The sequence below is a fragment of the Cyprinodon tularosa genome, unplaced genomic scaffold (assembly GCF_016077235.1).
Source record: "Cyprinodon tularosa strain WSP-4 unplaced genomic scaffold, ASM1607723v1 ctg25, whole genome shotgun sequence".
In the NCBI taxonomy this organism is placed as follows: Eukaryota; Metazoa; Chordata; class Actinopteri; order Cyprinodontiformes; family Cyprinodontidae; genus Cyprinodon; species Cyprinodon tularosa.
The window spans coordinates 1,516,764-1,543,212 of record NW_024038928.1 but is presented as its reverse complement, the minus strand read 5'-3'; the positions used below and the strand labels follow the sequence as shown (position 1 = coordinate 1,543,212).

Below are 26,449 nucleotides of genomic sequence, written 5' to 3'. Positions count from 1 at the left end.
TTCAAGTAAATTATGGACGCTACCCACTCAGGACACTTGGATTACATTGGACGAGCAGTATGGAGGAATATTGACACGTTTTTTGTGGACTTTTATGGACCTTTCTGCCTCGGGCGCTGGGCACCTCCATTATTTGAATGTCAGCAGACAGCAAGAAGCCTCCCAGATCTCCAGATGCATTTGAGATATCAAAAAAGTACTCCAGAGTGTTGTACAGCATGGGGGTGAGTAGAAAATGAAGGCTAATCATGTTTTGGGTGTACTATTCCTTTAAGGCCGTCTATTGCCTCATTTACACTGGCCCTCTGAAACCGATCCATCCCGAGTTCGGACTGAGCTTGGATCAATTAACAGGGCCGAGCTTGGTTCTTACGACCATTAACCCTTTACGCTAGCACAATTCCTCGCCTCCTATTGGTGGCCCACGACACTAACACAAACAAAAATGGCGGCGCCCATAACATTCATGAATTTCTGTGCCTTGATAGCAGCCTCCGCCCAGATTTCATTGAGAGCCTTGGTCTCGGCATCATCCCAGGTCGCACCACCCTCTTCTGTTTTCATTCATTGTGAATATTCTGAGAAGAACTCTGTCTTGTTAACAGGTGAAGAGATCTGTGAATTGCAAAGCCGCACACAGTGGAAAACCCACAAAAAGAGTCAGCTAACTGTAAATAGCAGATGACGCTGTCTGCATTAGTACCAGTTTATCGCGGCTCGGTTTTGTCTGGCACGGTCCAGTTCAGTTCCGTTCCATTTACACTCAACAGTTATCTCAGTTACTGTGCTCAGACTGTTCTCAGCACGGTTTCAAATGGGTAGTGTAAATGGGGCTTATGTTATCCTGTTATTTGTCATGTCCTGTTTGTTGGACGTTTGGTACTTTTAAATTTGCATATCTATTTAAATTTTATGTATCTGTTAAATTGCATTTGAAAATATTCAAACTGAATTTTTTTTTGTATTTCCATTTTTACAAAACGTGTTCTTTTCTTGCAAAAATAATGGGACAAAATTTACTCCATACTTTTTAATCCAAGGGAGTGGAATCCAACCATCCTTCAAGAGTTTTTTTAATGATTCAGGAGCAAGAGATAGACACCTTAAAGTTTCACCTCAAAGGTGTGGAAGTTTGATGTAGTTGCTAGTTAACAAAAACACAATGATACTTTACATCTTTGTCACAGTCAAACCTTTGTCCATGTCTGTAAGAAACCAGGGAGCGATTGAGGTACATCATTTATCATCCAGGAACATGGATACAGCAACTGCTCTGGGTGGGACATATGGATGATAAACTAAAAGAAAGCAATCTTCAGAGTGCTGACCTCAGAACAACTTCTGGTTTCATTTCTACATGAGCTGCATGTTAAATTTATCATTAGACTGGATCATTACAAAGGACAGTTTGAATAATGGCTGCCTGCTTGCCATTGCATTCATTTACAAATGTTAAGATTCTGCAGTGCTTCAGGTCAAAAGAAAACAATCCTGCTAGACCTAATTATTCTCAACAATTAAAGAAAATAGATACTTTAATAAACCTTTTAGGTTCATAAATATTCAAACGGTGTTCGCCAAAGGGCGATCAGCAGAAGAGGCTGATTTTGTATTTTTATTCCTAGATATAAGATCTCTTTTTGAGATTTGAGCAAAATAAAGATCTCTGCTTCCACAGAAAATAGGAGCTTGTCTTAGCAAACTCAAAAAGGAAAGGTCTGAGGTCTTTCGTGTCAGTGCTGGTGGCTGCTTTGCCTTGCCTCTAGGTTTCTATCCTGCTGGTATATCTAAATCCAAAATTCATTTTATTTTTACAAAATAGAAAGAAAAACAAAGATTTACTTCAGAACAACGGTTGTACAAACTGACCATTTTTTAAAAAGTCCAGCTGGTTCAGGAGGCTCCTTTAGGGTCTGTCGACATTTTTTTTTTTAAAGAAAATCTTTTTGTTTCTTCGTTAGACCTGACGGAGGTTCTCTCCATTAGAAACAGCAACAACTTTTCATTCCGATCTTTTTTCTCCAGAAACTAGCGAGCTGCTTCCAGTTCAGAGTTCATTTCAGTCTGAATCTTTTTGATTCATCCCTGGACTGATGATGAAGGACCTGCAGACCAGTACAGATGGGTCCCACATTAGAGACCTAGAGAGAGGGATTGGAGACATTTCAGTACAGATCATTTCAGCTTAACTGTATTTTATGTGCTAACAAATGTATAGCTAATTCAACAAATTAATCTACAAATTTTAATTACACAGTAAAGTTACTAACTCAAAGAACTAGGCTGCATGAGGTGAAGTCAACCTCCGGTTATTACAGAGCTAAGTTAATGTGTAGGTGTGCAGTGGGGGAGGGGTGACGGGGCTTCAATTATATAAGCACACATCACTGTAGAAAGCTGGTTTAATGGTGTTCATGGATAAAAGATCAAGGCAATTTAAAGATGGAGTGAAACATTTAATCAAGTGCTCTTCTGTCATTTATTACCAGCAATTAGCCTGATAAACCAGACTAAATGTGAGATTAAATGTGTAATTTAGTCTGGCCCCGTTGAATGGGACATCGGAAGATTGTTGATGAGAACAACCCGTTGTTTTTCAAACCATGTCTGTGCCTATTGGCCAACGCTCTGACCAATGAGCACAACTGACTGTGACGTAGTAAATGTGACAGAAAGCTGGTGAGGGAGTGTAAACAAACAGCCTGTCGGTAAAACGGCAATTACAACCTTCTAAAGAATGAATGACCGTAGAGCTTCTTCCTGCTCACGTTTCAACAAAAAACCCAAGTCTAATCCTTCCAAAAACGATTCCAAAGCTGAGTCAGAAACCACCACCAGAGCCAGCGTTAGCCCTGGCTGCCGTTAGTCCCGGAGCTCCGCTGGTTGCCGCGGTCCTCTCAACTTCGGAAATAAATAGGTAAATGGACCATATAGTGACGCTTTAAAGTATAATATTCTCACCTCAAATGGTCTTAAAATATATACCTTTATTGAGCAACAGCAACAGAAAAGAGAACTTTGAACTTTGGAGTACTCCATTAAAAGCCGCTGCCGCTGCTGCATGCTACTGTTCAATAGTTGTTGCCATCTTCCTTGCTGTGCTTTCTCCAGCGTCGCCCAGCGTTGTCGTCACGCCCTCAAAAACCCGCCCGCTTTGCATCCAGAAATTAAAAACACATCTCTGCATTGTGATTGGCCCACCAGTTCTAGGGTCTGGGGCATTGAGCGAGGCTAGACCACTCGCAGGCGAAAATGATTTCGGCCGCTAGCGGGTTTTTACTAGGCTAACCGTCAATACTAGAGTCTTGAAATATTCAGATACTAGTCATTAAAAGTAAAGCATTATTTTAGAAGAAACACTTTCTTTTGCAGGTTCTGTTTTTTGCCACAACAAACCCAGAAGTTTCACTTCACTCCAGGGTGTTAGCAAATGTGGCTGATATACACAATCAAACGGATAGCAATACCGACAAAAAATACGCATGAATCTACGACAAGTGACTAGATATCAACGGATGACAAACAGAATTTAGTCGACAAACAGGTCCTGGATCTGCTGCCCCGTATGTTTGAGCCTGATGCCTCATCGGAGGATGAAAATGAAGGGGAAGGTGGAGCTGATGGGGATGAAGAGGATACAAGAAAGAGTTGGCGACTGAACATCACAATCCCAATGGTAGGTGTTAAAACGGCGTGTTTTTAATCAGTAAGATGAGGTCTAACTGACTTAATTAAGCTTTAAACAAAACACACCTGATATGGCTCAGCTGACGTATGTGCATATTGAGCTATTCCTAAATACTACTGTAGCCTTGTTAGCTATCTATTGCCAATAGTAATCATGATAATTATGTATTAACCAAACTGTTGTGGACCTACTGTACGTACTTAAGACCCCAAATGCAATTATCTAGACTAGACTAGGCTAGGCTAGGCTAGGCTAGGCTAGGCTAGGCTAGACTAGGCTAGGCTAGGCTAGGCTAGACTAGACTAGACTACACTAGACTAGACTATAATAGAATAGAGTAGAATAGAATAATAAACTGAGGAGAAAGGTTACTCACTTCAGGTTAGGAGGTGTGTGCTGCTACGTCTGCAGGTTGGCCTCCTGCCCCGATCTTACCACCCTCCGGATATTATTGATTGACAGATACATCTCCTCCTCAGGATCATAGTAATAAAACTTACTCAGATAGGAGATCAGTGATCTTTAAAAAAGGTAAAGAGAAAAAAGGAAACATATGTTCATCAAGAAATCTTACAGACAAAAGTACCTTAATTAACACTTTTAAAAGTAGAATCAGGAAGCAGAAAAAGGAATGTTAATTAGGATGTACTGATAAAAAAAAGTAAGGCTGCTGAAGGTGATTTTAATTTATTAAGATTTCCCTCTAATATTTACTGCATAACAAGATAACCTTGAAAAGTGTTTCCTATTTTTTCTGGTAAGTAGATATATCTGTTGTTTGTATTATGAGAAGTGGCTGTAAAACAAAGCTTAATTTTAAAATGGAATAAAATCGCAGTTGACATTTTAAACTGCCTACAGCATCTTATTTTAGTAATTAGTTCAGGTAGTATTTTAACCTATAAAGGATGCTCTCTATGTTATTGTGCACAGTCAAGAATAATGAATCCATACCTTAAACTCTGAGATTTTCACCAGGCAGAAAACATTTTTAAATGCAGTAGGTTTCATAGCAGACGGAGCCTAAAACCTCTTAAATAAAATAGATTTCAATAGCTTTGCCTTCCTGCTTTCTATCAGAAGTGTTGCTCTCTCTTGCCCTGTTGCTGCAGCCATCTGGTAGGCCTTAAGCCAGCTATAGACTGAGCAATTATCTGCTGTTGCATATGACATATTGGGGCTCGTTGAAAATGGAGGACACCTTGGTTGTGTCTCTAAATCTGGGCTTACATTGCACTGTAAGGTGGGTTCTAGGCCTCTCATTTCTAGCATTCTGGGACCAAAGATGACATGCAGATGACCTGACAGTGTCTGATATTTTGAATTTTGACCTCACACTGTGAAACCTGCTAAAGCCTATGTCTACTGATCAGCCAATAGGAATGCAGCTGCTGCCAATGCGTCACATTAATATCCAAAACAGAAGATATATGTGAGGCTATGTATTGCTAGGATTTTTTTAATGATCCACAGAAGAGGATGTGCAAAAAACAGCAGCATAGAGGTAAGTGTTGAATATGCTAATAGCGATTAGCCCAATAAATGTCCATCCACCTTCCCCCGCGTATTCCAAGAGAGTGGTGGTGGGGCCAGTGCCTATCTTCAGCAGACTATTGGCGAGAGCTTGGGAACATCCTGGAAAGGTCTTCAGTCTATCGCAGGGCAACACATAGACATACAAACATGCACACACACGCTCACACTAAAAGACAATCTAGAGATGTCAATTGACCTAACAGTGAAATTTTAGACTGCAGTAGATAAGCCGAAGTACTTGAAGAGAACCAACATCTACACAGGGAGAACATGCAGAAAGAACCCGGGTCGGGAATCAAACCCTGCACCTACTTGCTGCAAGGCAACAGTGCTACAAACTGCAGCACCATGCAGCCTTCCTATTGGCTTTGTTGATCTTTAAGCGTTAAAGAATAATATATCATTGTGTGTGAGATGTATATACAAAGATTATTTATCTACTTATTCACTATGAGAATCATCGTCAACATGGAACGGCAAGAACATATACAGAGTTTTGGCAAAAGGGGTAGGAGAAACTGCTGAATGCAAATAGTGTTACTCAATAACTGGTGAAAACCTTTATACCTGTTTAATGACTGTAGCCACTATCAATACTGTAAAGTAATTTGGGTTGGGAGATAAAAAATATTTTTTTCATCTCATGCACTTAGAGTTACGCAAGCACACACTGATAAAGTTGCTTATTTTTTGTAGGACGTAAGTAATTTAATAGTAAATTGTGATTGCACAATGTGCACATATCCAATTTAATGCACCAGTGATGAATATTTCCATGTCATATAGTGTAAAGGAAGGGAGTCAGGCAGGAGGCATTCATTATGAGGGTTAGGGTCAGAATTAATTAGAATTTTTAAGTTTCTATCTGGCCAGTTACAATTCAGGGTGGATCATGCATTGGACAGTTCTGGTCATCAGCAGATTCCTCAGGTCATTTCTAAAATATAGAAAAATATTCTATGTTCACATAGAGGACAAATATGTCCCAAAGACAAAGAAGGTTTTTTTAGATGATGAAACATTAACCTTAAATAACCTGTGCAGGGCTGAATACCTGGGCAGTGGAAGCTCTTGAATGTGGTCGATACGGACTATTTGCCGGATGCAGAAGCGACAGAGGTGCTGTAATGACTTGACGTTGCTGAAGCGAGATACAGGATAGAGCAGCTGAACAGGAGTTGGGGGAAGCCCTAAAAAACAAAGAGTGAAAGACAGTCAGCATCACTCTGCTACAGGACGTGCTTTGACTTTAGATACGCTTCTTGTCCAGCAACAGCTGCATTACTGCATTTATCAAAACTCATCTTGCAATGGACTCATTTCTACTTTAGGCTGTGCATCAACAAAAAAACAACAAACAAATTCTAATTCTCTACCTGGCAGATGATCCTGTATGGTGATACTAGATACCATAGCATATGAAAACTATTTATAAAGCACTTTAAACTCCCAACAGGACCAAACATACAAATGGTCAATCATAAAATAATAAATAAAGCGGTACATAAAGGAAGTACTTTAATAAAGCAGTAATAAAATAATAAAAGAAGCACAGTAAGACAAAGTCAACCTCTCAGATTCTTTCAAAAGCCAAAGAAAAGAAATTGGCCTTAAGAAGAGATTTATAATCAGAAAGTGAAGAGGCCTTTCTAGTGTCCAAGGGAAGCCTGGGAGCTGTTATGGAAAAAGCACAGCTCCATTTGAGCTTCGGATCTTACAAGGAATTAGATGAAGAAATGATGGTAAAGCTCTGGAGGAGTTTTAAGATGTGTTTATGAAGTTTCTAAGCTCTCTTTTCTCCTGTGTCTCTGTCCCTCTCCAAAATATGATTGTGTCTATGATTGTCTTTCTCTGTGTGTTGCTAGGGGATAGGGTCCATCCATCTATAAACTAGTCTAGGACGAAGTGAAAGGAAAACAAACCTGTAGATCATGTTTTTTTTTTTACCTGGGACTCTGGAGCGGAGGAAGTAGAGGAATTTGCCATTCTTGGAGTGCATGATAGCGCGCTCGATGAATTCCACCACAGAGTGGCAGCGGTCTTCAAACTTCGGGTGACACCACAGGCTGAATGTCCCTGAATGCAAAGACAAAAAAACTCAAGATCCTAACAAACGCCAAAGCCCAATTTAAGATTGTTTCTACAAATACTGTAAAATTAAAACACATTTCAATGTTTTCTGAGACAACGTATGCAAAAATGCTTGATCTAATTTCCATAAAATGCCTTTGCAACACATGCATGACATCTCCTATTTTGATTTATGAAACGCATCTCAGATGACAAATGGTTACAGGACACAAGGAAGGAATGGGGCAGAAAACTGAACAGCTTTGTGTCATGGGTTCATGTTTCTACAATCAATAGTAATCAATATTAATCATAGTCTGCATCAAAGCTTGTAATACGGTACAAAGAAAGAGGACATGAGAAAGACGATCGCTAGTCAGGTTCGGTAAGAAATAGAAATGGAGGAAAAAGAAATCTTATGAAGTTTATCAACATTTTAACCTCCTCAAACAGTAAAATAGTTAATTGCCTGTAATTATATAGTGCATTTTGAAGTCAGACAACTTGAACAAAGCTCTTTACACTACATTCAGTCATTCATACACTCTCAGACTCATGGTTGCGAGCTACATTGTAGCCACAGCTGCTCTGGGCTCACTGACAGAAGCGAGGCTGCGGTACACTGGCGCCACTAGTTACCACCATCAGTAGGCAACGCAGGTGAAGGGTCTTGCCCAAGGACACTACCCGACAACCCAACATCCCTCCAATTGCAGGGCAAACCCTTTCAGCCGACGCCACTGTCACCCCAAGACAAGTTTTGAGAATGGAGATGGATGGAGTTGAAGTTAAAGAAGGATGTGAGTCAGTTTGTTGTAAAGCTGTATGTATCATCTGCATAACCGTGAAATGAAATCTTGCGGTGAGTGATGATACCACCAAGGGGGAGCATGTGAACGAGATGGAGCTAAGGAATGAGCCCTGAGGAACCCCACAATTGACTGCATGAGTTTATGACCTGGCTTTTCAAGTGGAGACATATTCTGATCTCCCAGCGAGATAGAAGATAAACCAATCTAAGGCACCGCCAGTAAATCCTGTGGTGTACCGAAGATGGGGGAGGATTATTATGAGGTCCACAGCGTCAAACGCTGCTTTCAGGTCGTAGGAATCATTAATGAAGGAGAGCCAGCACCAACATCAACTGCCATTAAAGACTTTGTTTGCTAATATAAGTGACTTAAATGCCATGGCTGAGTGAGTAAGTGTAGCTCTAAACTCAAAGGGTTTTTATGCATGATGCTGTGTATTATGCAATTCAATTTGGCCAAATTAAGTATTATAAATTTTTATGGTAAAAACTGCAAAACAGTTTCTCAAGATTCTGCTGATTTGGTTTCACAACCTCTTGTTTGTATTTCATTAATCAGTTTCATCCTGCGGTTGAAAGGAAAAATTTTTTAAAGGATATTGTTAATTACTTTCACCAAAACAAATGGTCATATGAAGGGTACTTTAGATATTGTTAACATAAATCAGATAAAGTGGAAGTCCTTTAGCTTGGACTTCTTGCTTTGGTTACGATATTAGGACATCTGGAGCTCTGATGTACAAAAACATGAAGACTGAAGTTTAGAGGGTTATCTCCTCTAAGGCGTGATGATTTTTTTTTTAGTAATCAATCAGCTAACGATGTAAGATGTGAGTGTGAGGCGTCTTTACCTCGATAATGTTCCATACGAGTGTGATGTGTGACTCCCTGCGATCTGAAGCTGAGACTCAGGATGTATCGGGGGTCCGAACTGTCTCGGACCAAAAACGATCCGTCCAGTTTGCCCTTCAGCTTCACCTCCGCATCTTCCCAGTTCATAGGACCCCAGTACCAGCCGCACTGCAAGCAAACACAACACAGAAGAACAGTTCTTCTCTGTTTCTCACATCTCAAATTTGTTGTATAAACCTGTCAGAAGATGGAGATAAATGACATTTTAACCATAATTTGCTTTGCTTTCAAACAGAAAAATGTGTTTTCACTGGTTTCTAATTATTTCATGTGTTTATTGTCATGTAAAGCAAGCTAACGAGAAGCTAATAGCGACCATATGGCAGCCAACTCAATGCTAAGATGTTTAGATCTGCTGTAAGCCAAATTTTATTTCAACAAGAGTTTAAACAGTAATATGATGTTGATGTTTCTGTTTCCAAATATGCTCAATACGTTTGATTACTAAATGATGACTACAGAGCAAAATCAACTCAAGATTTTTACTCAAGTAAAAGTGCGAAAGTACCATTTTTAAAACTTTGAGAATAAAAGTAAAAGTAATGTAGGAAAAAATGTTGAGGACAGAAGCTTTACTGCACTACCCTATTAAAGAAACATTTTTCTACAATTCTGGATCATGAATTCCTTAAACTTCAGTGCACTCCTCTCTACTTGCTCTAAATAAAACCTGTTTAACTTTTCCCTGGTCTCTCTGTTTGGTCTTCTGCATTTGGGTCAGATCTTTAGTTAAATCATGACATAGTTAAAGGCTAATTTGATGTAGATTTAAATTCTCAAACATAAACTTTGTTTCTTAAATATAAAATCAATGCTGAAATGTTCATTGCATCATGTTATTGATTATTGTTTTCAGCCATTTTCATTTATTTTCGATATGTACTTAGTAGCTTAGTTTAGTTGAGTTTACTAGTTTAGTCAATAGTTTAGTTTGATGCCTGGAGTTGAGTTTTTAATAAATGTTACTATTTTAAACAGACGTTGTGTGCAGAGTTAACAGATGGACCAAGATTTGAGAGCAAATCGCACTTTAATTTGTTGTCCTAACACCAGCCAGCTGGGTGTGCGTTCACAAAAACAGATAATAACATAAGTCACAATAGCATTTGATTGCATGAGACAGTAAAGGTGTGGTTTATACCTACTAGTTATCTGCAACAGTAATGTAAAGAATTTATTTAGTGAAGAACAACAACTATAAAAATTGATAAATAGAAAAAAATACAATTTTATTAGAGTAGACAATCAGATATAATAAACAGTAAAATATCAACATTATCTTTTTTTTATACAGATAACTTTGTTTGTGAGAAGTTTCCACGGGTCCTACTTAGTGCTAATCTGTCCCCAAGACAAATATGTTATTTTTCTTGTTTAACTAAAAAAACATCTTTATAATTAAAGAGTTTGATTTAAAAAGAAATGCAAAATTTCTTAGTGAAATGTGTTTTTTTAATGTTTATTTGGCAGTGCGGGGGGGACCCTTGTTAAACTGTGGTTTCTCAGGGACCTTCAGCCGGCCCTGATACTCGCATCACGTGATATTTTTCCTGTCTGTAGAATTACAGTTCTAGTTTTAACACCGTGAAATGACAGCGGGTCGTACCTTTTCCAGCTCTCTCAGACTGGCTGTGAAGTTGCTGGCTTCAGATCGCCGCAGAGCACACAGCACAGGAGGAGCGGCTTGTCTGACCGGTGGGACAGCACCCAACGACGATGAATTCGAATGAGGAAGGGCCCGGAAAAAGGCATCTGAAGTGGAGAGGGTGAAAAGGGAAGCGTTTTTGAACACAGCTATAGATACGTGAAGGACCCGACCCAAAAACAGACCCTAAATCCCACAGCTCTCATCATTCACATCTTACCATTGAGGCTGAGACTGTGCTGGATGGTGGCTTGGGAGGGGGGAGGAGGAGGAGGGTGAGACAGAGGGAGGGATTGCAGGGAGGCACCCACAATACTGACAAGGAAGGGCCCAGGCTGAGGCCCTGATATGTCATCTGGAAGAACAACAGCAGGGAAAGGTCGGAGAGAGGAAGCAGAGAGGGGAAAAGGAAAACAAATACATTGATGTTAGGATAGGAAATGAGGAAGAACAAAAGAGGGGACAAAGGTTTTTATCTGCACCATCAGTTAAAATGAGAATCAACCATCCAGCAATTAATGACGTTAATGACAAATCTTCCTCATGCTCAAAGGTTACCTGTGGAGTACCACAGGGATCAGTGCTAGGACCAATTCCTTTGACTATATATATGCTCCAAATCAATAGAGGTATGGGATTAGTTTCCAATGTTATGCTAATGATACCCAGTTATATCTGTCTATAAATCCAGATGAAGCTAACCCATTACATAAATTACAGGTATGTCTTAAAGACATAAAAATCTGGATGACTCTTAACTTTCTGCTTCTGAATGCAGACAAAACAGAAGTTATAGTCTTTGGACCAGAGTCTTTGAAAAAGAAACTGATTAGTCAGTCACTTCATTTGGATGGGATTAAACTGATTTCAGATAATAAAGTAAAAAATCTTGGTGTTGTTTTTGATCAGGACCTGTCATTTAAATCCCATATCAAAGAGGTTTCTAGAATTTCCTTCTTTCATCTGCGGAATATTGCAAAAATTAGAAACATCCTGTCCAGGGGTGATGCTGAGAAACTAGTCCATGCATTTGTTACTTCAAGGCTGGACTATTGTAATTCTTTACTATCAGGAAGTCCACAAACTGTAGTTAAAAGCCTTCAGCTGGTCCAAAATGCTGCAGCCAGAGTTCTGATGAAAATTAAAGAGAGAGATCATATCTCTTCTATCCTGGCTTCCCTTCATTGGCTTCCTGTTAAATCCAGAATAGAATTTAAAATCCTCCTTCTCACATATAAAGCCTTGAATGGCCAAGCTCCATCTGATATCAGAGATCTGATTGTTCCTTCTGTTCCTAACATATAGTTAGAGTGGCTCAGGTTATGCTGAGCTATCTCTATAGTGATGCTGCTATAGGCTTAGACTTCTGGAGGACAATCAACGGGTTTTCCTTAGATAGAAAACGTTGAATCAGTTTGATCTGGTGAACTGTAAAGTGCCTTGAGATGACTTATGTTGTGAATTGGCGCTGTATAAATAAACTGAATTGAACTGAAGTTTTCTTTTCTTATTTTTATTAACAGTTAAACAGGAATAGCTCACAGCCAATCAGATTAGATGGAAACTGTCCATGACCATCCCCTTAGGCATCTTCCACAGATTCTGCCTGATTTATGTCTGGACTTGAACTGGGCCTTTCTAAAATAAATATGAAATAAGAAAAACAAAAAACATGGCAGCTCAGACTGTATGGTGTTATACCGGTCTCATCTGACCCGCTCATCCTCCTCCATGTGCTATGTTAAAAACTACAGGACTATAGTAAGGCTTAAGAACCTAACTCTGCTTCCCTGACCGTCTGCTGGGTTTCTTGGTCAGGGCATCGCTCTCTAATGTCCGAACAAACCTCTGTGACATCAACTGTTTGCGCATGATTTATTCAGGGGTAATGGGTTGTCAGTGTTTGGTGTCTGTCTGTAGCTTAAACTACAGGTAAGAATAACTAAGGAGGCATTTTATTTCAAAACATCCCAAAAAGCGAAAGGAATTTTGTTAGATAATGACTAATTACTGAAATGAAAAAAATATTTTTTCAAATGCAACAGGAGATTTGCATAAATCACATACTAGATTTAATATTATAATGTCATATCTATACTCTACTACCACAAATTATCTTAAATCAAGTAGTAATTTCTTTATTTTTTAATTTTTTTCTTTAAATAAATGTGTTTACCCTTAATTTGAGCAGATGAGTAAGATATTCTACCAATAGAATGAGTATTTTTGCCCTAAAAGAATATATTATGCTCTTGAAATAAGATAATGTAGTTTGGTTTTTTCTTATTTAGGTTGTCTTAGTTAACTGCTCACATAAAGGGAAAGTACATTTATTTCAAGAAAAACTGAAAAACTGAAAAACTTTTGCAGAGAAACTAGTATATGAAATGTCTGCATAGTGTTTAGTATCAATCCAGAAAAATAACTGCCGACAGATGAACCTTTAAAAGCAGATAAGAGCTTGAGAGACTGTGAGGTCAATCAGAGGCTTCAAATTATATCTGTTGTTCATTGCCGACCTTTCAACTCTCCTCCAGCCAGATTACAGCAGATTTAAAAATAAAAATTCCGGAGTGTTTTGGATTAGAGCTGGAGAGAAATATCAAGACAGAATTGCCCCTCTGCAATGATTTCTCTTTTTTTTTTTTTTATTATTATTATTTTTTTTTATAAAGACCCCTAGATAAAAACCTTCAAGGCTCTGAATTGATTTGGCATATTCACTGCTTAGATAGGAGGGAAATATGGAGTGAAAAGGATACCTAATAGACTGAGACTTCGGCGCGGAGGAGTGGGAGGGTGTGGAGTGTTTGTCCCTCGTAGAGAAATATCCACATCCACCAGGGATACAGTTTCACCTGAGGACACAGAGGAGCAAATGGGAGGACAGGCTTCAAAACACGGAGGGACAGGAAGTTGGAAAAACAGAAGCAAAGCTTTAATGGTGGTATGTATCGTTTCAGTAGATACATTTACATCAGGGACCAAAATAATCACATGTGGCGTTCACCAAGGGTCTATCTAAGAGCCCCTTCTACTCAATATCTACAATATTTGTTATTATAACTATGCAGATGTCACAGGGCTTAAGTAATCATTTTTGGACTAAAGGAAGAAGATTTAAAGAAAGCAAACTGTTTCAGTTAATCCAGCTAGAAACCAACAATCAGGCTCTAAATCTGGGTGTAGTGATGCACTTCAGAGGCTCAAAAAAAAAGGAACAAACATTAATCCTTATTTATCTTCATATACTGTATATACCTTGATATACTGTCTACATATTGTTTAATATTCTTAATGCACATTTTTCCTCCTTGTTAGCACCTTCTTTAATTACTAGGCCAATATGTGACCAGTGACTTTCTCCGCTGTGAGATCAATAAAGCTCAGCTAATCTAATCTAATCTAATCTAATCTAATCTAAAATCAGCCTTCTATCACCTAAAGAACATCTCCAGGATTAAAGGACTAATGTCTCAGCAGGAGCTTGAAAAACTAATTCCTGCTTCATTCATCCTCACTAGAATTGATCCCTGCAGTGGTGTCTTCACAGCTGATCCAGAATGCTGCTGCCAGTGTCCTCACTAGAACTAGGAAAGTGGAGAACATCAGTCTAGTTCTAAAGTCCTCCCACTGGCTCCCCTTATCTCAGAGAATAGACTTTAAAATACTCCTGTTAATCTATAAATCACTAAATGGTTTGTCTCCAAAATACATTACAAATTGATAACAGTAGATCAAGGTCTTCTTGTTTTAATCTATTCTGCGTACCCAGAACTAGAGCCAAACATGAAGCAGTTTTAATTATTGCACCCTACTAATCTGGAATAAACTGCCAGAACACTGTGAGAATTGTGAAAGATTACATTTATTTAAATCTAGATTAAAACATATTTGTTTTGACTGTGCTAGCTAAACATCATTGGTTTTTAGTCCAACTTTACTCTCATTTTTAATCAATATTTTTCAAACACAAGATTGTCTTATTGTAACTATTCATTTCTAGAGTTTGTAATATTTTTGTAACTCTTATGCCAATGCAATGTATATATCCTTTTCTTTTTTTTTTTTATCATGTCGAGCATTTTATATTGCCCTGCTACTGAAATGCTCAATAGAGAAAAAAAGCCTCCAGCTTGTTTGTCTCCATAGTCTGGTTCTGTTTGCCACAGCGGCAGAAACCAGTCATCTTTAAGCCAAAGGCCCCTTTAGAAGCTGCAGCTGCAGTGGAGGCCCCAAACTCAGCCCTTGTTCCATGGGGCCACAGGGTCAAACTCAGTACCAGGTGATGATCGATAAACAGCTGCAGGAGAGATCAGTCATCGACCTTTAACTCAAAGTGACCTGGTACCAGGTGCATATATGAATCCCCCTGCATTAAAACATGGTGATCCATCATGAAATTTCCTTCCTAGTAAAAAAGTGCAAAGGCAAAATGCTGCAGATTCCGATTGAGGGCATTGGTGTCCCCAGCGAGCACCACAGGATTCCCAGAAGGCACTGCTTCTAGGACACCATCTAGAAACAGTGACCACTGAGTTATTTGGAAAAAAAAAATTCCATCAGTGACAACAAATAAATTAGTGATGAATTGTGTTTTGATTAATTCATGGAGAAAAAAAATCCTGGAACTAAAAGATTTTGCTTCTGAGAAAAACAGATTTTTTTTAATAAAGTCAGCATATTTATTTTAACCAGATCAGCTCCAAGCCTCCTCATCATTTTTACACGAGCACTCTGTCCTAAATAATTAAACACTAATGCAATGGTGAGATGGTCAGGTCAGCTAAACAGGGTGACTGAAGGGCACACACATGTAAATACATGATTTAACAATGCATTGAAAAACCTAAAAATCAGAGTAACAAACAAAAAAATGCTGCAAAGAAGAAAAGCTGCAATCACAGTAAATAGAGAGCAGCAAAGTGAACACGGATCGGGGACATTTTACATGCAGGGAGGCACAACATGTCCAGTCAGGGTGGCAATGCTGCACACCTTTACTGCAATGTGGAAGTAAATGTGATATAAATGGAACCAACACAACACTTTAATTCTTTTATTATGTAATTTTGTCTTCTAAGAAACAAAAACCACTAGGGATGCACGATATTGGGATTTTGGCCGATATCCGATATGCCGATATTTTCAAACTCATGTAGCCGATAACCGATATCGATACCGATGTTAAAGATGGATAAAAATAAGTAGTCATTGAAAATAGCAGTTTTATCCATTTCTGACACAAAAATAATATACTCAAATATATTTTTATACGCTGATATCAAATTGATTTTTAAAAACGCGGTATCGATCTATTTTACTTTCAAAATCTCATGAAATTTCATCGTTCTGTTACAAACTCTCGTGATATTTTGCAAATTCTTGTGAGATTTTGTTTGTAAAATAGATAGATACCGTTTCAATATATCAACATATAAAAATTTGGCAAAATTTCGTGAATTTTCGGGGGATTTCGTAGCATAACGATGACATATAGCAATATTTCATTAGTAAAAGAGATTGATATGGTGTTTTTAAATGGCAATATATCAGCATATGAAGATATTGTGATATTTGAATGTATCAATATTTTTTCCCTCGTCTTTAGAAGTTTTTAAGTCTGTAAAAGTTTTTGAGGAAGAAGAAGTAGTTTTTTTTTTTTTTAGACTTTAGAAACTCAGAAGCTGATCAAATATCGGGTTAAATATCGGTGGGGTGGCCGATGTCCGATATTCAGTTTTAAGGCCGATACAGGCCGATACCGATAGGGGGCAGATTATATCGTGCATCCCTAAAAAACACCTTTAGGTACAGGGTAACTGAAGAAAACAACTGTTCCACAAAATAAAAACATAAATAAATATAAAAAAAGAACTTGAATTACTAGACTGGACTGATTTTAATCAATACGGTGATTAAAATGTGCGGATCAACAAAACATATAAGAGAATTAAATCTAACATCTCTGAAACTTAGAGAATTAACACACACCAGGTGCTCCCTCTGGGTTCCCTGAATGTTCCTCCTCTTCTTCATCAGTCTCCTCTGCATTTTCCTCTTTCTCTCTGTTTGACTCTAAAATCTTTACCACCTATACTAACATAATTTCACAGTCACTCATTTTTTCAGACTGTGCAACTCTTTGGACATTCTGGGAATGCATTATTTATTATGTTTTTATCTAAATTCAGACTTGTGGAACATCTGATATCATTTTATGTTTTTAATCATATAAATGGTGGAAGAAAAATCAATATTAGCTTAAATAATGGGACCAAAAAATGGGCAGCACGTGTCGGCGATCAGTTAGACTGACGTCAAAGAAATCGACCTTAGAAAACCTGCATCAGTTGATCTCTGTTTATGTGTTATCATGTTACAATACGTTTAGTTTCTCCAAGTGAACCATAAAGTAGACCTTACCAGTGAAAGTGGAGAGGGAAGCAGAGAGGGAGGCAGTGAGGGAGGCAGGGGAGAAGGCACTGTGGGCCCTGATCAGCCGGGGCTCCCTGTGGCTGCAGGGACAGAAGGAAGAACGGAGAGCATGAGAACAGCAAGTAGAAAAGCTCTTCATACGGCCAGGAATTAGCCTGCTATTGGTTCTTCATAAGTGCACTATTTAATTCGGAGGTTTTTTTAACTGTCTTCATACTTTAGGACTTTTAAAGAGTTTCCCTACTTTACCTGCAGTAGATGATTATACAGTTGCATTAATTTTAGGGATGCACGATATTGCGATTTTGGCCGATATGCCGATATTTTAAAACTCATGTAGCCGATAACCGATATCGATACTGATGTTAAAGCTGGACAAAAATAAGTAGTTATTGAAAATAGCAGTTTTATCCATTTCTGACACAAAAATAATATACTCAAATATATTTTCATATGCTGATATCAAATTGATTTTTAAAAACGCGGTATCGATCTATTTTACTTTCAAAGTCTCATGAAATTTCATCGTTCTGTTACAAACTCTCGTGATATTTTGCAAAATTCTTGTGAGATTTTGTTAGTAAAATAGATCGATACCGCGTCAATATATCAACATATAAAAATTTGGCAAAATTTCGTGAATTTTCGGGGGATTTCGTAGCATAACGATGACATATAGCAATATTTCATTAGTAAAAGAGATTGATATGGTGTTTTTAAATGGCAATATATCAGCATATGAAGATATTGTGATATTTTAATGTATCAATATTTTTTCCCTCGTCTTTAGAAGTTTTTAAGTCTGTAAAAGTTTTTGAGGAAGAAGAAGAAGTAGTATTTTTTATTTTTTTTTTAGACTTTAGAAACTCAGAAGCTGATCAAATATCGGGTTAAATATCGGTGGGGTGGCCGATGTCCGATATTCAGTTTTAAGGCCGATACAGGCCGATACCGATAGGGGGCCGATTTTATCGTGCATCCCTAATTATTTTATTTAGATCAGTTTAGATCCCTTAGATTTAGGCCTGGATCAGTTTGTCCTGGCAGCTGACGTCTCCTGTCTTATAAACAAGTCTAACTGGATTTTTTTCTTTTTTTAAAGCTAGATGGATGTTGGAAGTAAGCATTTTCTATCAAAATTACTACAAAATAAATAGGAAAACGTATAAATAAAATGAATAAGTCATAATTGGTTATTATTTTCACTGGTCAGACTCTTTGTGTTAAGCAGTCTATTTGCTTCATTTCATGTTTAAATGCTATCTAGATTTATCTTAGATTAGCCTGATAAACCAGACTAAATGTGAGATTAAATGTGTACTCGCCGGCAAAAATTATTTTGGCCGCTGGCAGTTGGGGCTAGTTTACTAGGCTAAGCTTAGATAACATCTTGAAAAAAAACACGAGTACTTTCATAAGGTTTAAAAAATAGATTTTACCTGAACATCTATAACAATTTTCAGATTGAAGATGGAAATTCGTGGTGTGATATAACTTCCAATTTTATCATATGCAAAAGTTTAACCATCAGGAACTGAAATTAAAATTCTCAGAGTGAATCTGGATGTACAAAATTAATCGTATTGGTTTGAAAGTGAATTTCATTTACATGAAACTGCATTCAAAATGTGAAATCATATAAAACCTGCCTTAATGATTAAAAACTGTTTTTTAGTTTAGAATGTATGTAATGCATTGAAAATTCACTTCAACCAATTTAAATTTCAGTTCTAGTATTAAAATGTATTTCCTGCCACATCCTAGCTGCTGAAAGACCAGAGTAACCAAACACAGACTGGTGTGATGTTATATTTGGTGAAGGTATGGGGCTGAATTTAGACCTGGAGAAGAGGAGCAAACAGGAGCTTGGTGGACATCCTGCATCAGGTCCAATGATCAGCAGCAAACTCTCAAGTTTGTATTAAAAGTTATCATATGGATAAGAAGCATCAGGTAAACAGATGATTGGCTAACTATTATACCTATGATTCTTGTTGTTTTTAGTTTAATATGCTAAGTTAGCATAGTGCTCAACGAAGTCACTATCTGATCTGTACTATGGCCTCATGTCAGGAATCCAGTTTGTGTGGTCTGTTTTTGTGTTTCCTTTATTCCTCCACCAGGTGGTGCCCCGTCCTCATTGGGTCTCCCTGCACACCTGCAGCTCGTTGCCTCATTACCTGTTGAGTGTTCTTAAAGCTGCTGACTGCCACTACCTCGATGCAGAGTGTTTGCCAGTTTGGGGTACTCTAGCCATGCTTAGTTTACCACAGCCTAACCTGAGTTTTGTTTTGCCAGTTTGGGTACTCTAGCCAAGCTGAGTTTTGGCTGAGTCAAACTAAGCTTTTGTTATCCTGAGTTTAAATCTTGCTGTTTTTGTCTTTGCCTCTCGGCAGGAAGTCATCCTGCAAACTGGATGTTTCGGACCTTCTCTCCCCTGGAAGGATCTTCTGAGAACCAAACTGAGCTGATTCAAGTTTGTGGTTTGGATCAACCTTTTCCCCCCCAAGGATCATCTGGGGCTTCTCTTTGCGCAGAGGATTCATCTCCACAATAACCCGTTCAAGTACCGCAGGAAATCTAAGTGGCAGTCAGCTTCTCCGTTCATCAAGGAACAACCGCAACCTGGGTAAACCCTGTCCGCCCTCCATCAACAAGACAATCACTGGAACATCCCACACAGACTGGATTCAATCGGTCTGCGCCAGGTGACGTCAATGTTTACCTCGGGCGTGGTGCATCGTGGGAAAACCACCATAATAGGTGGAAAGTCGAGATAACCCACACGCGGCTGTTCTTTCGGCACAATTATTTACCAGAAATGACACGATCGTGTTGTGTGAGAGGCTGCCAGTCCCGGTGTCGTGCCAAGGTAGTTATCCCTGCGAAAATTTGTATCCCCTCGTCGGGAGCGCGCACGGAGTAGGAAGAACAACCCGAGTTAACTCCGCTTCAATTCCAACGTCCAGAACTTGAAATTTGAAAGGTTTTATGTGTATGAAAGTTGAGCTTTACTGTTTTATTCTTTACTTCACATGTTATAGCAGAATATCGCCAGTGATATTGATCTAAAACTAATAATAAACACAAACGTTTGCTTGAAAGCTGGTCGCTGACAGCAGTGTCTACTCCTCCCTCTGAAAGCAAACAGATCCTTGTTCTTTTCCACACGTTCATTAAAAAAAACCTCTCATTGTTTCACAGTGTCCAAATGTTCTCATCCCATTGAAAACTGTTGTAAACCATATACTTGTAATAAAAATGAAATAGAAAATGGAGTGCACGTGTAATCATTAAAGACTATATGCAGAAGGAAAATATTTCTTCCTGGTTGAAATTTAGTACTTAAATCTATATCTGTGTTTATAGTAACGTACAATTTATCTATGTTGTACTATCCTTAATAAACAGTTTGTCTTCTAACATCAGCCATTTTATTTCATCCCATATTGCCAGAACTGGCAATATGGGATGAAATAAAACCTGCTGTAATCTGTTACCCCAGTCTAAATCAGGCAAAAAAAAAGGCCCCATCTTTTTCATTTTTGGCTTTTAAACATCTTTTATGATGACAACTAACTCCTGAAACTTTGGAGTTGATTAACCTTTATTTCTTAAAGTTATAAGGGGGGAACAAATTATAGCAGGCCACCTGCTATAATCTGTTCCCCCTGTCTAAATCAGGCAAAAAAGGTCCCAGCTTTTTTCATTTTTGGCTTATAAGCATCTTTTATGATGACAACTAACTCCTGAAACTTTGGAGTTGATTCATTTTTGGCTTATAAGCATCTTTTATGATGCAAAAAATGAAAAAGCTGGGACCTTTTTGGCCTGATTTAGACAGGGGAGAACAGATTACAGCAGGTGGCCTGCTATAATTTGTTCCCCCCTTATAACTTTAAGAAATAAAGGTCAATCACATCAAAAGTTTCAGGAATAAATTGTCATCATAAAAGATGCTTATAAGCCAAAAATGAAAAAGCTGGGGCCTTTTTTGTCTGATTTAGACAGGGGGAACAGATTACAGCAGGTTTTATTTTATCCCATATTGCCAATTATGGCAAAATGGGGTGAAATAAAACGGCTGATGTTAGAACACAAACTGTTTATTAAGGATAGTACAACATAGATAAATTGTACGTTACTATAAACACAAATATAGATTTAGGTACTAAATTTCAACCAGGAAAAATTATTTTCCTTCTGCATATAGTCTTTAATGATTACACGTGCACTCCATTTTCTATTTCATTTTTATTACAAGTATATGGTTTACAACCGTTTTCAATGGGATGAGAACATTTGGACACTGTGAAACAATGAGAGATTTTAAAGGAACGTGTGGAAAAGAACAAGGATCTGTTTGCTTTCAGAGGGAGGAGTAGACACTGCTGTCAGCGACCAGCTTTCAAGCAAACGTTTGTGTTTTATAATCAGTTTTAAATCAATATCACTGGCGATATTCTGCTACAACACGTGAAGTAAAGAATAAAACAGTAAAGCTCAACTTTCATACACGTAAAACCTTTCAAAATTTCAAGTTCTGCACGTTGGAATTGAAGCGGAGTTAACTCGGGTTGTTCTTCCTACTCAGTGCGCGCTCCCGACGAGGGGATACAAATTTTCGCAGGGATAACTACCTTGGCACGACACCGGTACGGTAATTTCGCATTCTGTTTACTTTTTTCCATATAGTCAGAGAAACAAACTCAATCCTTTAGTCCTTCGTTTAGCTATGTTGCGGTTGTTTACACTACGCCTTTTCCACCAAAAATGGCGTCTTAGCAACAAATGTCACGTGACTGGCGGAGACCGATAAAGGACACCTTTTTCTGGTAACGTGAGTCTGCAACCTATTCCTCCTCTTCAAGTCAAAGAATAAAATTTCCCACTGAGCCTGAACTAACCGCAGTGTCTTCCCCTCACTTTCCAGTTCCGGTTCGAAGGTGTTCAGAGCAGCACTGAGCTCATCTCATTATTCTAAATAAACCTGTTAAACTTCTGCATTCGGGTCCGATCTTTAGTTAAATCATGACACCTCATTTGCGCATGCAACCAGAAATTCATCCAGGTTACCATTAGATAATGAAAATAAGATTCCAAATGTATTTTTTAAGTCGTTAAAATATTCAAGCCTGCTAAACCACATCGTACAAAATATCTATTGCTGAGAGAATGGATGCGTTCACATTATTTGTTATATTGCTTGTAATAATTGCTGATGACATCATCAGTATTGCTGATTAGGGGTGTAAATAATAATCGTTTTGTATCGATGCATCGATCCAACAGCCAACAATCCGATGCACCGACACGTCCGCAAGATGATCGATTCATGTTTTTTTTTTTTTCCTCAGGTCTATTTTTATCCATTTGCTCCTGGGTGTAATTCTCCCTCCCGTGCTGCGGTGGCGCTAAACCTATTTTGCCCTCCTACCTCGCTTCCTGGTTATACTCTTACAGCAGTGTGTTGCAGCAAGCTTGACACAGACATTTTTAAATTATGCTCAATATTGAAGCGTGGTCTGTGCTACACGCTGTGGGTCTAGATACGGCCGAGGCGGTGAGGAAGTGGGGGTGAGTTTAGTCCGATGACGGAGGGACATGAGGGCCAAAAAGAGCGGAGATCCAGCTGGAAAAAGGGTCCCAGCGTTCTCGTGCACCTCGCTCTTCTAGCGGGTCAAACTTCACGAGTTGTTTTCCGCAATTTCGGTCATAAAAACAAAACAAGCCGGCCTCCTGTCTGCGGCACTGTTTGGGGTCAGCTACAATTTGGGAGAGGTGCAGCGGAGCGTCTCTCAAGGGGGCGGTGACGTCTGGAGCCGAATTGCACCCATTGCACTGATTTTGTGCAGAAATTTTGCAGTATTTTTTTATGCAACTTTTCTACTTCTGTTATTTGCTGTTGTTTCTAAAAAAAAAAAATGCATAACGATATTACAGCTTTCATTGCTTTATTTCAAACTTGAAACTTTGTTTAGCCTGTAAGGTCTAAAAAAAAATAAAAATATTAATCGATTAATCGAATCGAATCGTGGTGTATTCTTGAGTATCGAAAATAATCGAATCATTGGGTCAGGAAATCGATACTGAATCGAATCGATATGATATGATTACACCGTGTTTATCTGTATTTTAGCGGCATCATTCTTTAGCTTAAGCACTTTATACTGTATAGGTACGATAAAATGCAATGATAAAACCAAGAAAAATGACAATTATTAACAATCAAAAGCAGAACAATATGCCTTCTGGAAGTAGGGCAGGGATTGCATTTCCTGGACAGATCGCGTAGAGATGAGTGATACAATAGGATGTAAATGCATTAATTCTTGTGACCCTGCTTATATTTCTGGATGCGCAAATGAGCTGATGGTACGGATCGGGTTGTGACAAACTGGTCTTTGATCAACAGTGTACCTGTTAGTGCAGCAGCTGTTGATGGATGTTATTGAGTGGGACAGCCCATATTCACCTGGATGACATGCAGGGGCATTTGTTTTCCCGATGCTTCTTATGCATTTAAGAAAACAAAAAAACAAAACAAATACGAGTTTTGCTGCTAGTTTTTTGGCATTACGTGAATCTGTGTTGGATTACTCTGGTTTTATTCAATGAACCCAGATGTGTGGCACAAAATCAAGAATTGAAATTTAATTCTGGAACAGGAAGTAAAATGATTCAAACTGAATTTTCAAGGTCATAAAATATATTTTAAGAGAAATTTGTTCCGTTTTAGATTATTTAAAAACAAATTTCATTTAGTTTCATGTCATCAAATAAAGCTTCCAACATTCACTTCCAAAAAAAAATGCACTTAATTAAAAATTTTGCAAATAGATTAACTCTGTGGGATTTAGACTCTTTATTTATGATCATCTTCTTATAGTTTCTTCATCTGGAAGCAAAATGTAAAGAACTAAAGATGGTGACTCCAGATTTTGTACAGGATTGTTTATCAAATCTACTGATCACTGCAAATATTAAGTATATCCCTGTTTTAGGATTGTTTTGTATAGATTGTCGTATGCAGGATGGAATGTTTAAATCTATTTGTTTTATTTCAAACAAAGTGCTCAGCCTTGTTTTCTGACCTGTAGACTATTCTGCGTATCTGCCGGTTTGCTGATGTTTGTATTTTTCTAGAACTATTATCATGGTCTGATTCTTTTATTGGACCCACCTGTCAGCATCCTGTTCAGCTCCAGAACCACCTTCCATGTCCACCAGACTCACAGCTGAGGATACTGAATAAGACACTGAGGGCCTTTTGTCCAGGATGTGAGTCGACCCGCTGCAGCTTTTAGTCCGGAACAGTTTACTCAGGCGGGTCTTCAAAGAGTTCTTCTTGGACTTCCCTGGAACCTTGAATGTCTTGTCTCCGCCTGCGGTTCGGTATGTGGGGGTCCTGGGGCCACCGGTGCACCGCTTTGCCCTTCTGGGAGTGGAGGACTGGCTTGGGTTTGGGCTAGTGGTCCAGGGTGAGTTCTGGACAGGTGTTGATGTCTTTGTTAATGCCTGAGTGGAACTTTCTGGACCAGCGGTTCCTGGCTGGCCAATTTCCTCCATCTGTGTCCTCAGTTCCACCTGGAAGCTGCTGATGGAGAAAGCCCCAGACATCTTTTGGATTATTTCTCTTTTCCTTTGGAGTAAAAACTCCCTGTGTCCATCATCAGCATCCAGCTCCTCCCCAGGGCCCTCCTCCATGCCCCTACCCCCCAGCCCCTCCAGGACCAGCAGAGCATCGCTGGTCTCTGTGGGGTCATCCCTGGGTTCTGCTCCCTGGGCGCCCTGACAGGAGCACTGCGGCAGCTCCGCTCCTTTCAGCAGCATCCTGGGTACCGCTCCTACCCCCAGCTCCCCGAACCGCCGGGCCAGCTCCAGCACCGCCTCCTGCTGCTCCCTGCAGCTCTCAGGTCCGGAGGTGTCCGCCAGCAGAGGCCAGGCGTTGGGGGTGGTAATGAACCGATGGCACAGCTCTGCGGCTCCCGGACCCTCCGCGGCTGAAGGGACTGGAAGCTGCGCTGCTGACGGTGTCTGACCCATCGGGTCCCGGGGCCCCTCTTCTCCAGCAGGGCGGTTGTTGTTGACAGCTGGGCTCGGTTCCAGTGCGTCCCTCGGCGCAGGGAGACGGTCCAGATCTCCGCTACGCATAATGTTGGAGAAGACAAGCAGCTGCGGGCGCAGGCCGGGGCTGGGGACAAAGTCAAACCCCTGGGGCCCCATGGAGCCCTGGGTTGTCTGCTTGGGGCCCTGCGTCCCCCCGCTGTCAGCTGCAGCCGTGGTCTCGCTGCTCTGGCCTTTGTTCTGCGGGCTGCAGGGACGCTGCAGGCCCGGCTCTCGGCTGATGTCCAAAGCCGGTTTAACGGCGCTGTTAACCAGCGCGTCCTTCCCCTTCCCGGCCACCGTCCCCCCAGACTGAACGTTCCCGTTTTCTGAGTCCAGGCGGCCATCCTCGGCGGCGGACACCAGGCGCATCAACACGAAATCAGGCGACATATCCTGCGCGTTGTTCATAATTATTTGACAGGATGACGAAATGAAAATCACAAAGCGTTTCGCATCGCTGACAGAGATGCGGTCCTTAGAATAAAGAAAGGATCGCGTCTCTCCTGCCTGTCATCGCCTCTCCAGGCTGGAGGCTGAGCAACAATGCACTGATGTTTTTCTCCTCCTCCTCCTTCAGGACAGAGCAGCATCCATCTGTGACTGATGGGGAAAATGTCTGCAGCTCCGGTCCAGCAGCAGGCCGATCCTGGGTCACACATGCGGGTTGATTTGATGCTGGAGAAATAAAAACTGGAGGATTCTCCGGTCATTGAGCACAATCTGTCTCTGATCCCAGCCTGGCTCCACCCGCTCCGCTCATCCTCCTCATCAGCACCAACGATCTGAACCAAAGCTTTCACATATTGATTTTGTCGTGTTTTTTTTCATAAGCCAATTTTCAGATAAATAAGCAAATATAAACATAAAATTAAACAAAACATAAATAATATATATAATATAATAATATTTTTGTTTATTCATCTACTTCATGAATGGCTGGTTCTAAATGGGGACCAGCAGGGGCCAGTGCCCCAGCAGAACTGGATGGCCCCTCCATTGAAGGCACCAAATCAGTTTTAGATCATGATATGCATTAGCACAGAAACTGTACAGGTTTAGTTTAACAATTATTATAAAATTGCATCTTTAGCTTCAGTTATATAGGATAGATCAGGATCTCCAGGCACAGCCTCGTAACCAGCATTTTGAACACTGAGGTCATGTCCTCCGTATTTTCCCGTTTATTTATTTTTTTAATCATTATTTTTCAATTCAGAAAAATGTCAAACTATATGATGAA

At 39.5% G+C, this 26,449-nt stretch overlaps 1 protein-coding gene across 3 annotated transcripts; it reads right to left on the bottom strand.

Annotated features, from left to right (window-relative positions):
• Nucleotides 1-1,020: 1,020 nt before the first annotated feature.
• On the bottom strand, nt 1,021-25,996 carry socs7 (suppressor of cytokine signaling 7). Of its 3 annotated transcripts, none has more exons than XM_038288143.1 (10): nt 24,284-25,995; nt 17,089-17,180; nt 13,425-13,520; nt 10,883-11,017; nt 10,624-10,769; nt 8,957-9,125; nt 7,172-7,300; nt 6,279-6,414; nt 4,065-4,208; nt 1,021-2,141 (listed from the first exon to the last, which is right to left on the bottom strand). In XM_038288143.1, the coding sequence occupies exons 1-9, from the start codon at nt 25,615-25,617 to the stop codon at nt 4,088-4,090; spliced, it is 2,358 nt and encodes a 785-aa protein (XP_038144071.1). In that variant the 5' UTR covers nt 25,618-25,995; the 3' UTR covers nt 1,021-2,141; nt 4,065-4,087. The 3 variants fall into 3 exon arrangements, with proteins under 3 accessions (XP_038144071.1, XP_038144073.1, XP_038144072.1); XM_038288144.1 differs by lacking the exon at nt 1,021-2,141 and adding an exon at nt 3,296-3,617; XM_038288145.1 differs by lacking the exon at nt 10,883-11,017 and having other exon boundaries at nt 24,284-25,996.
• Between the last annotated feature and the right edge of the window lie 453 nt (nt 25,997-26,449).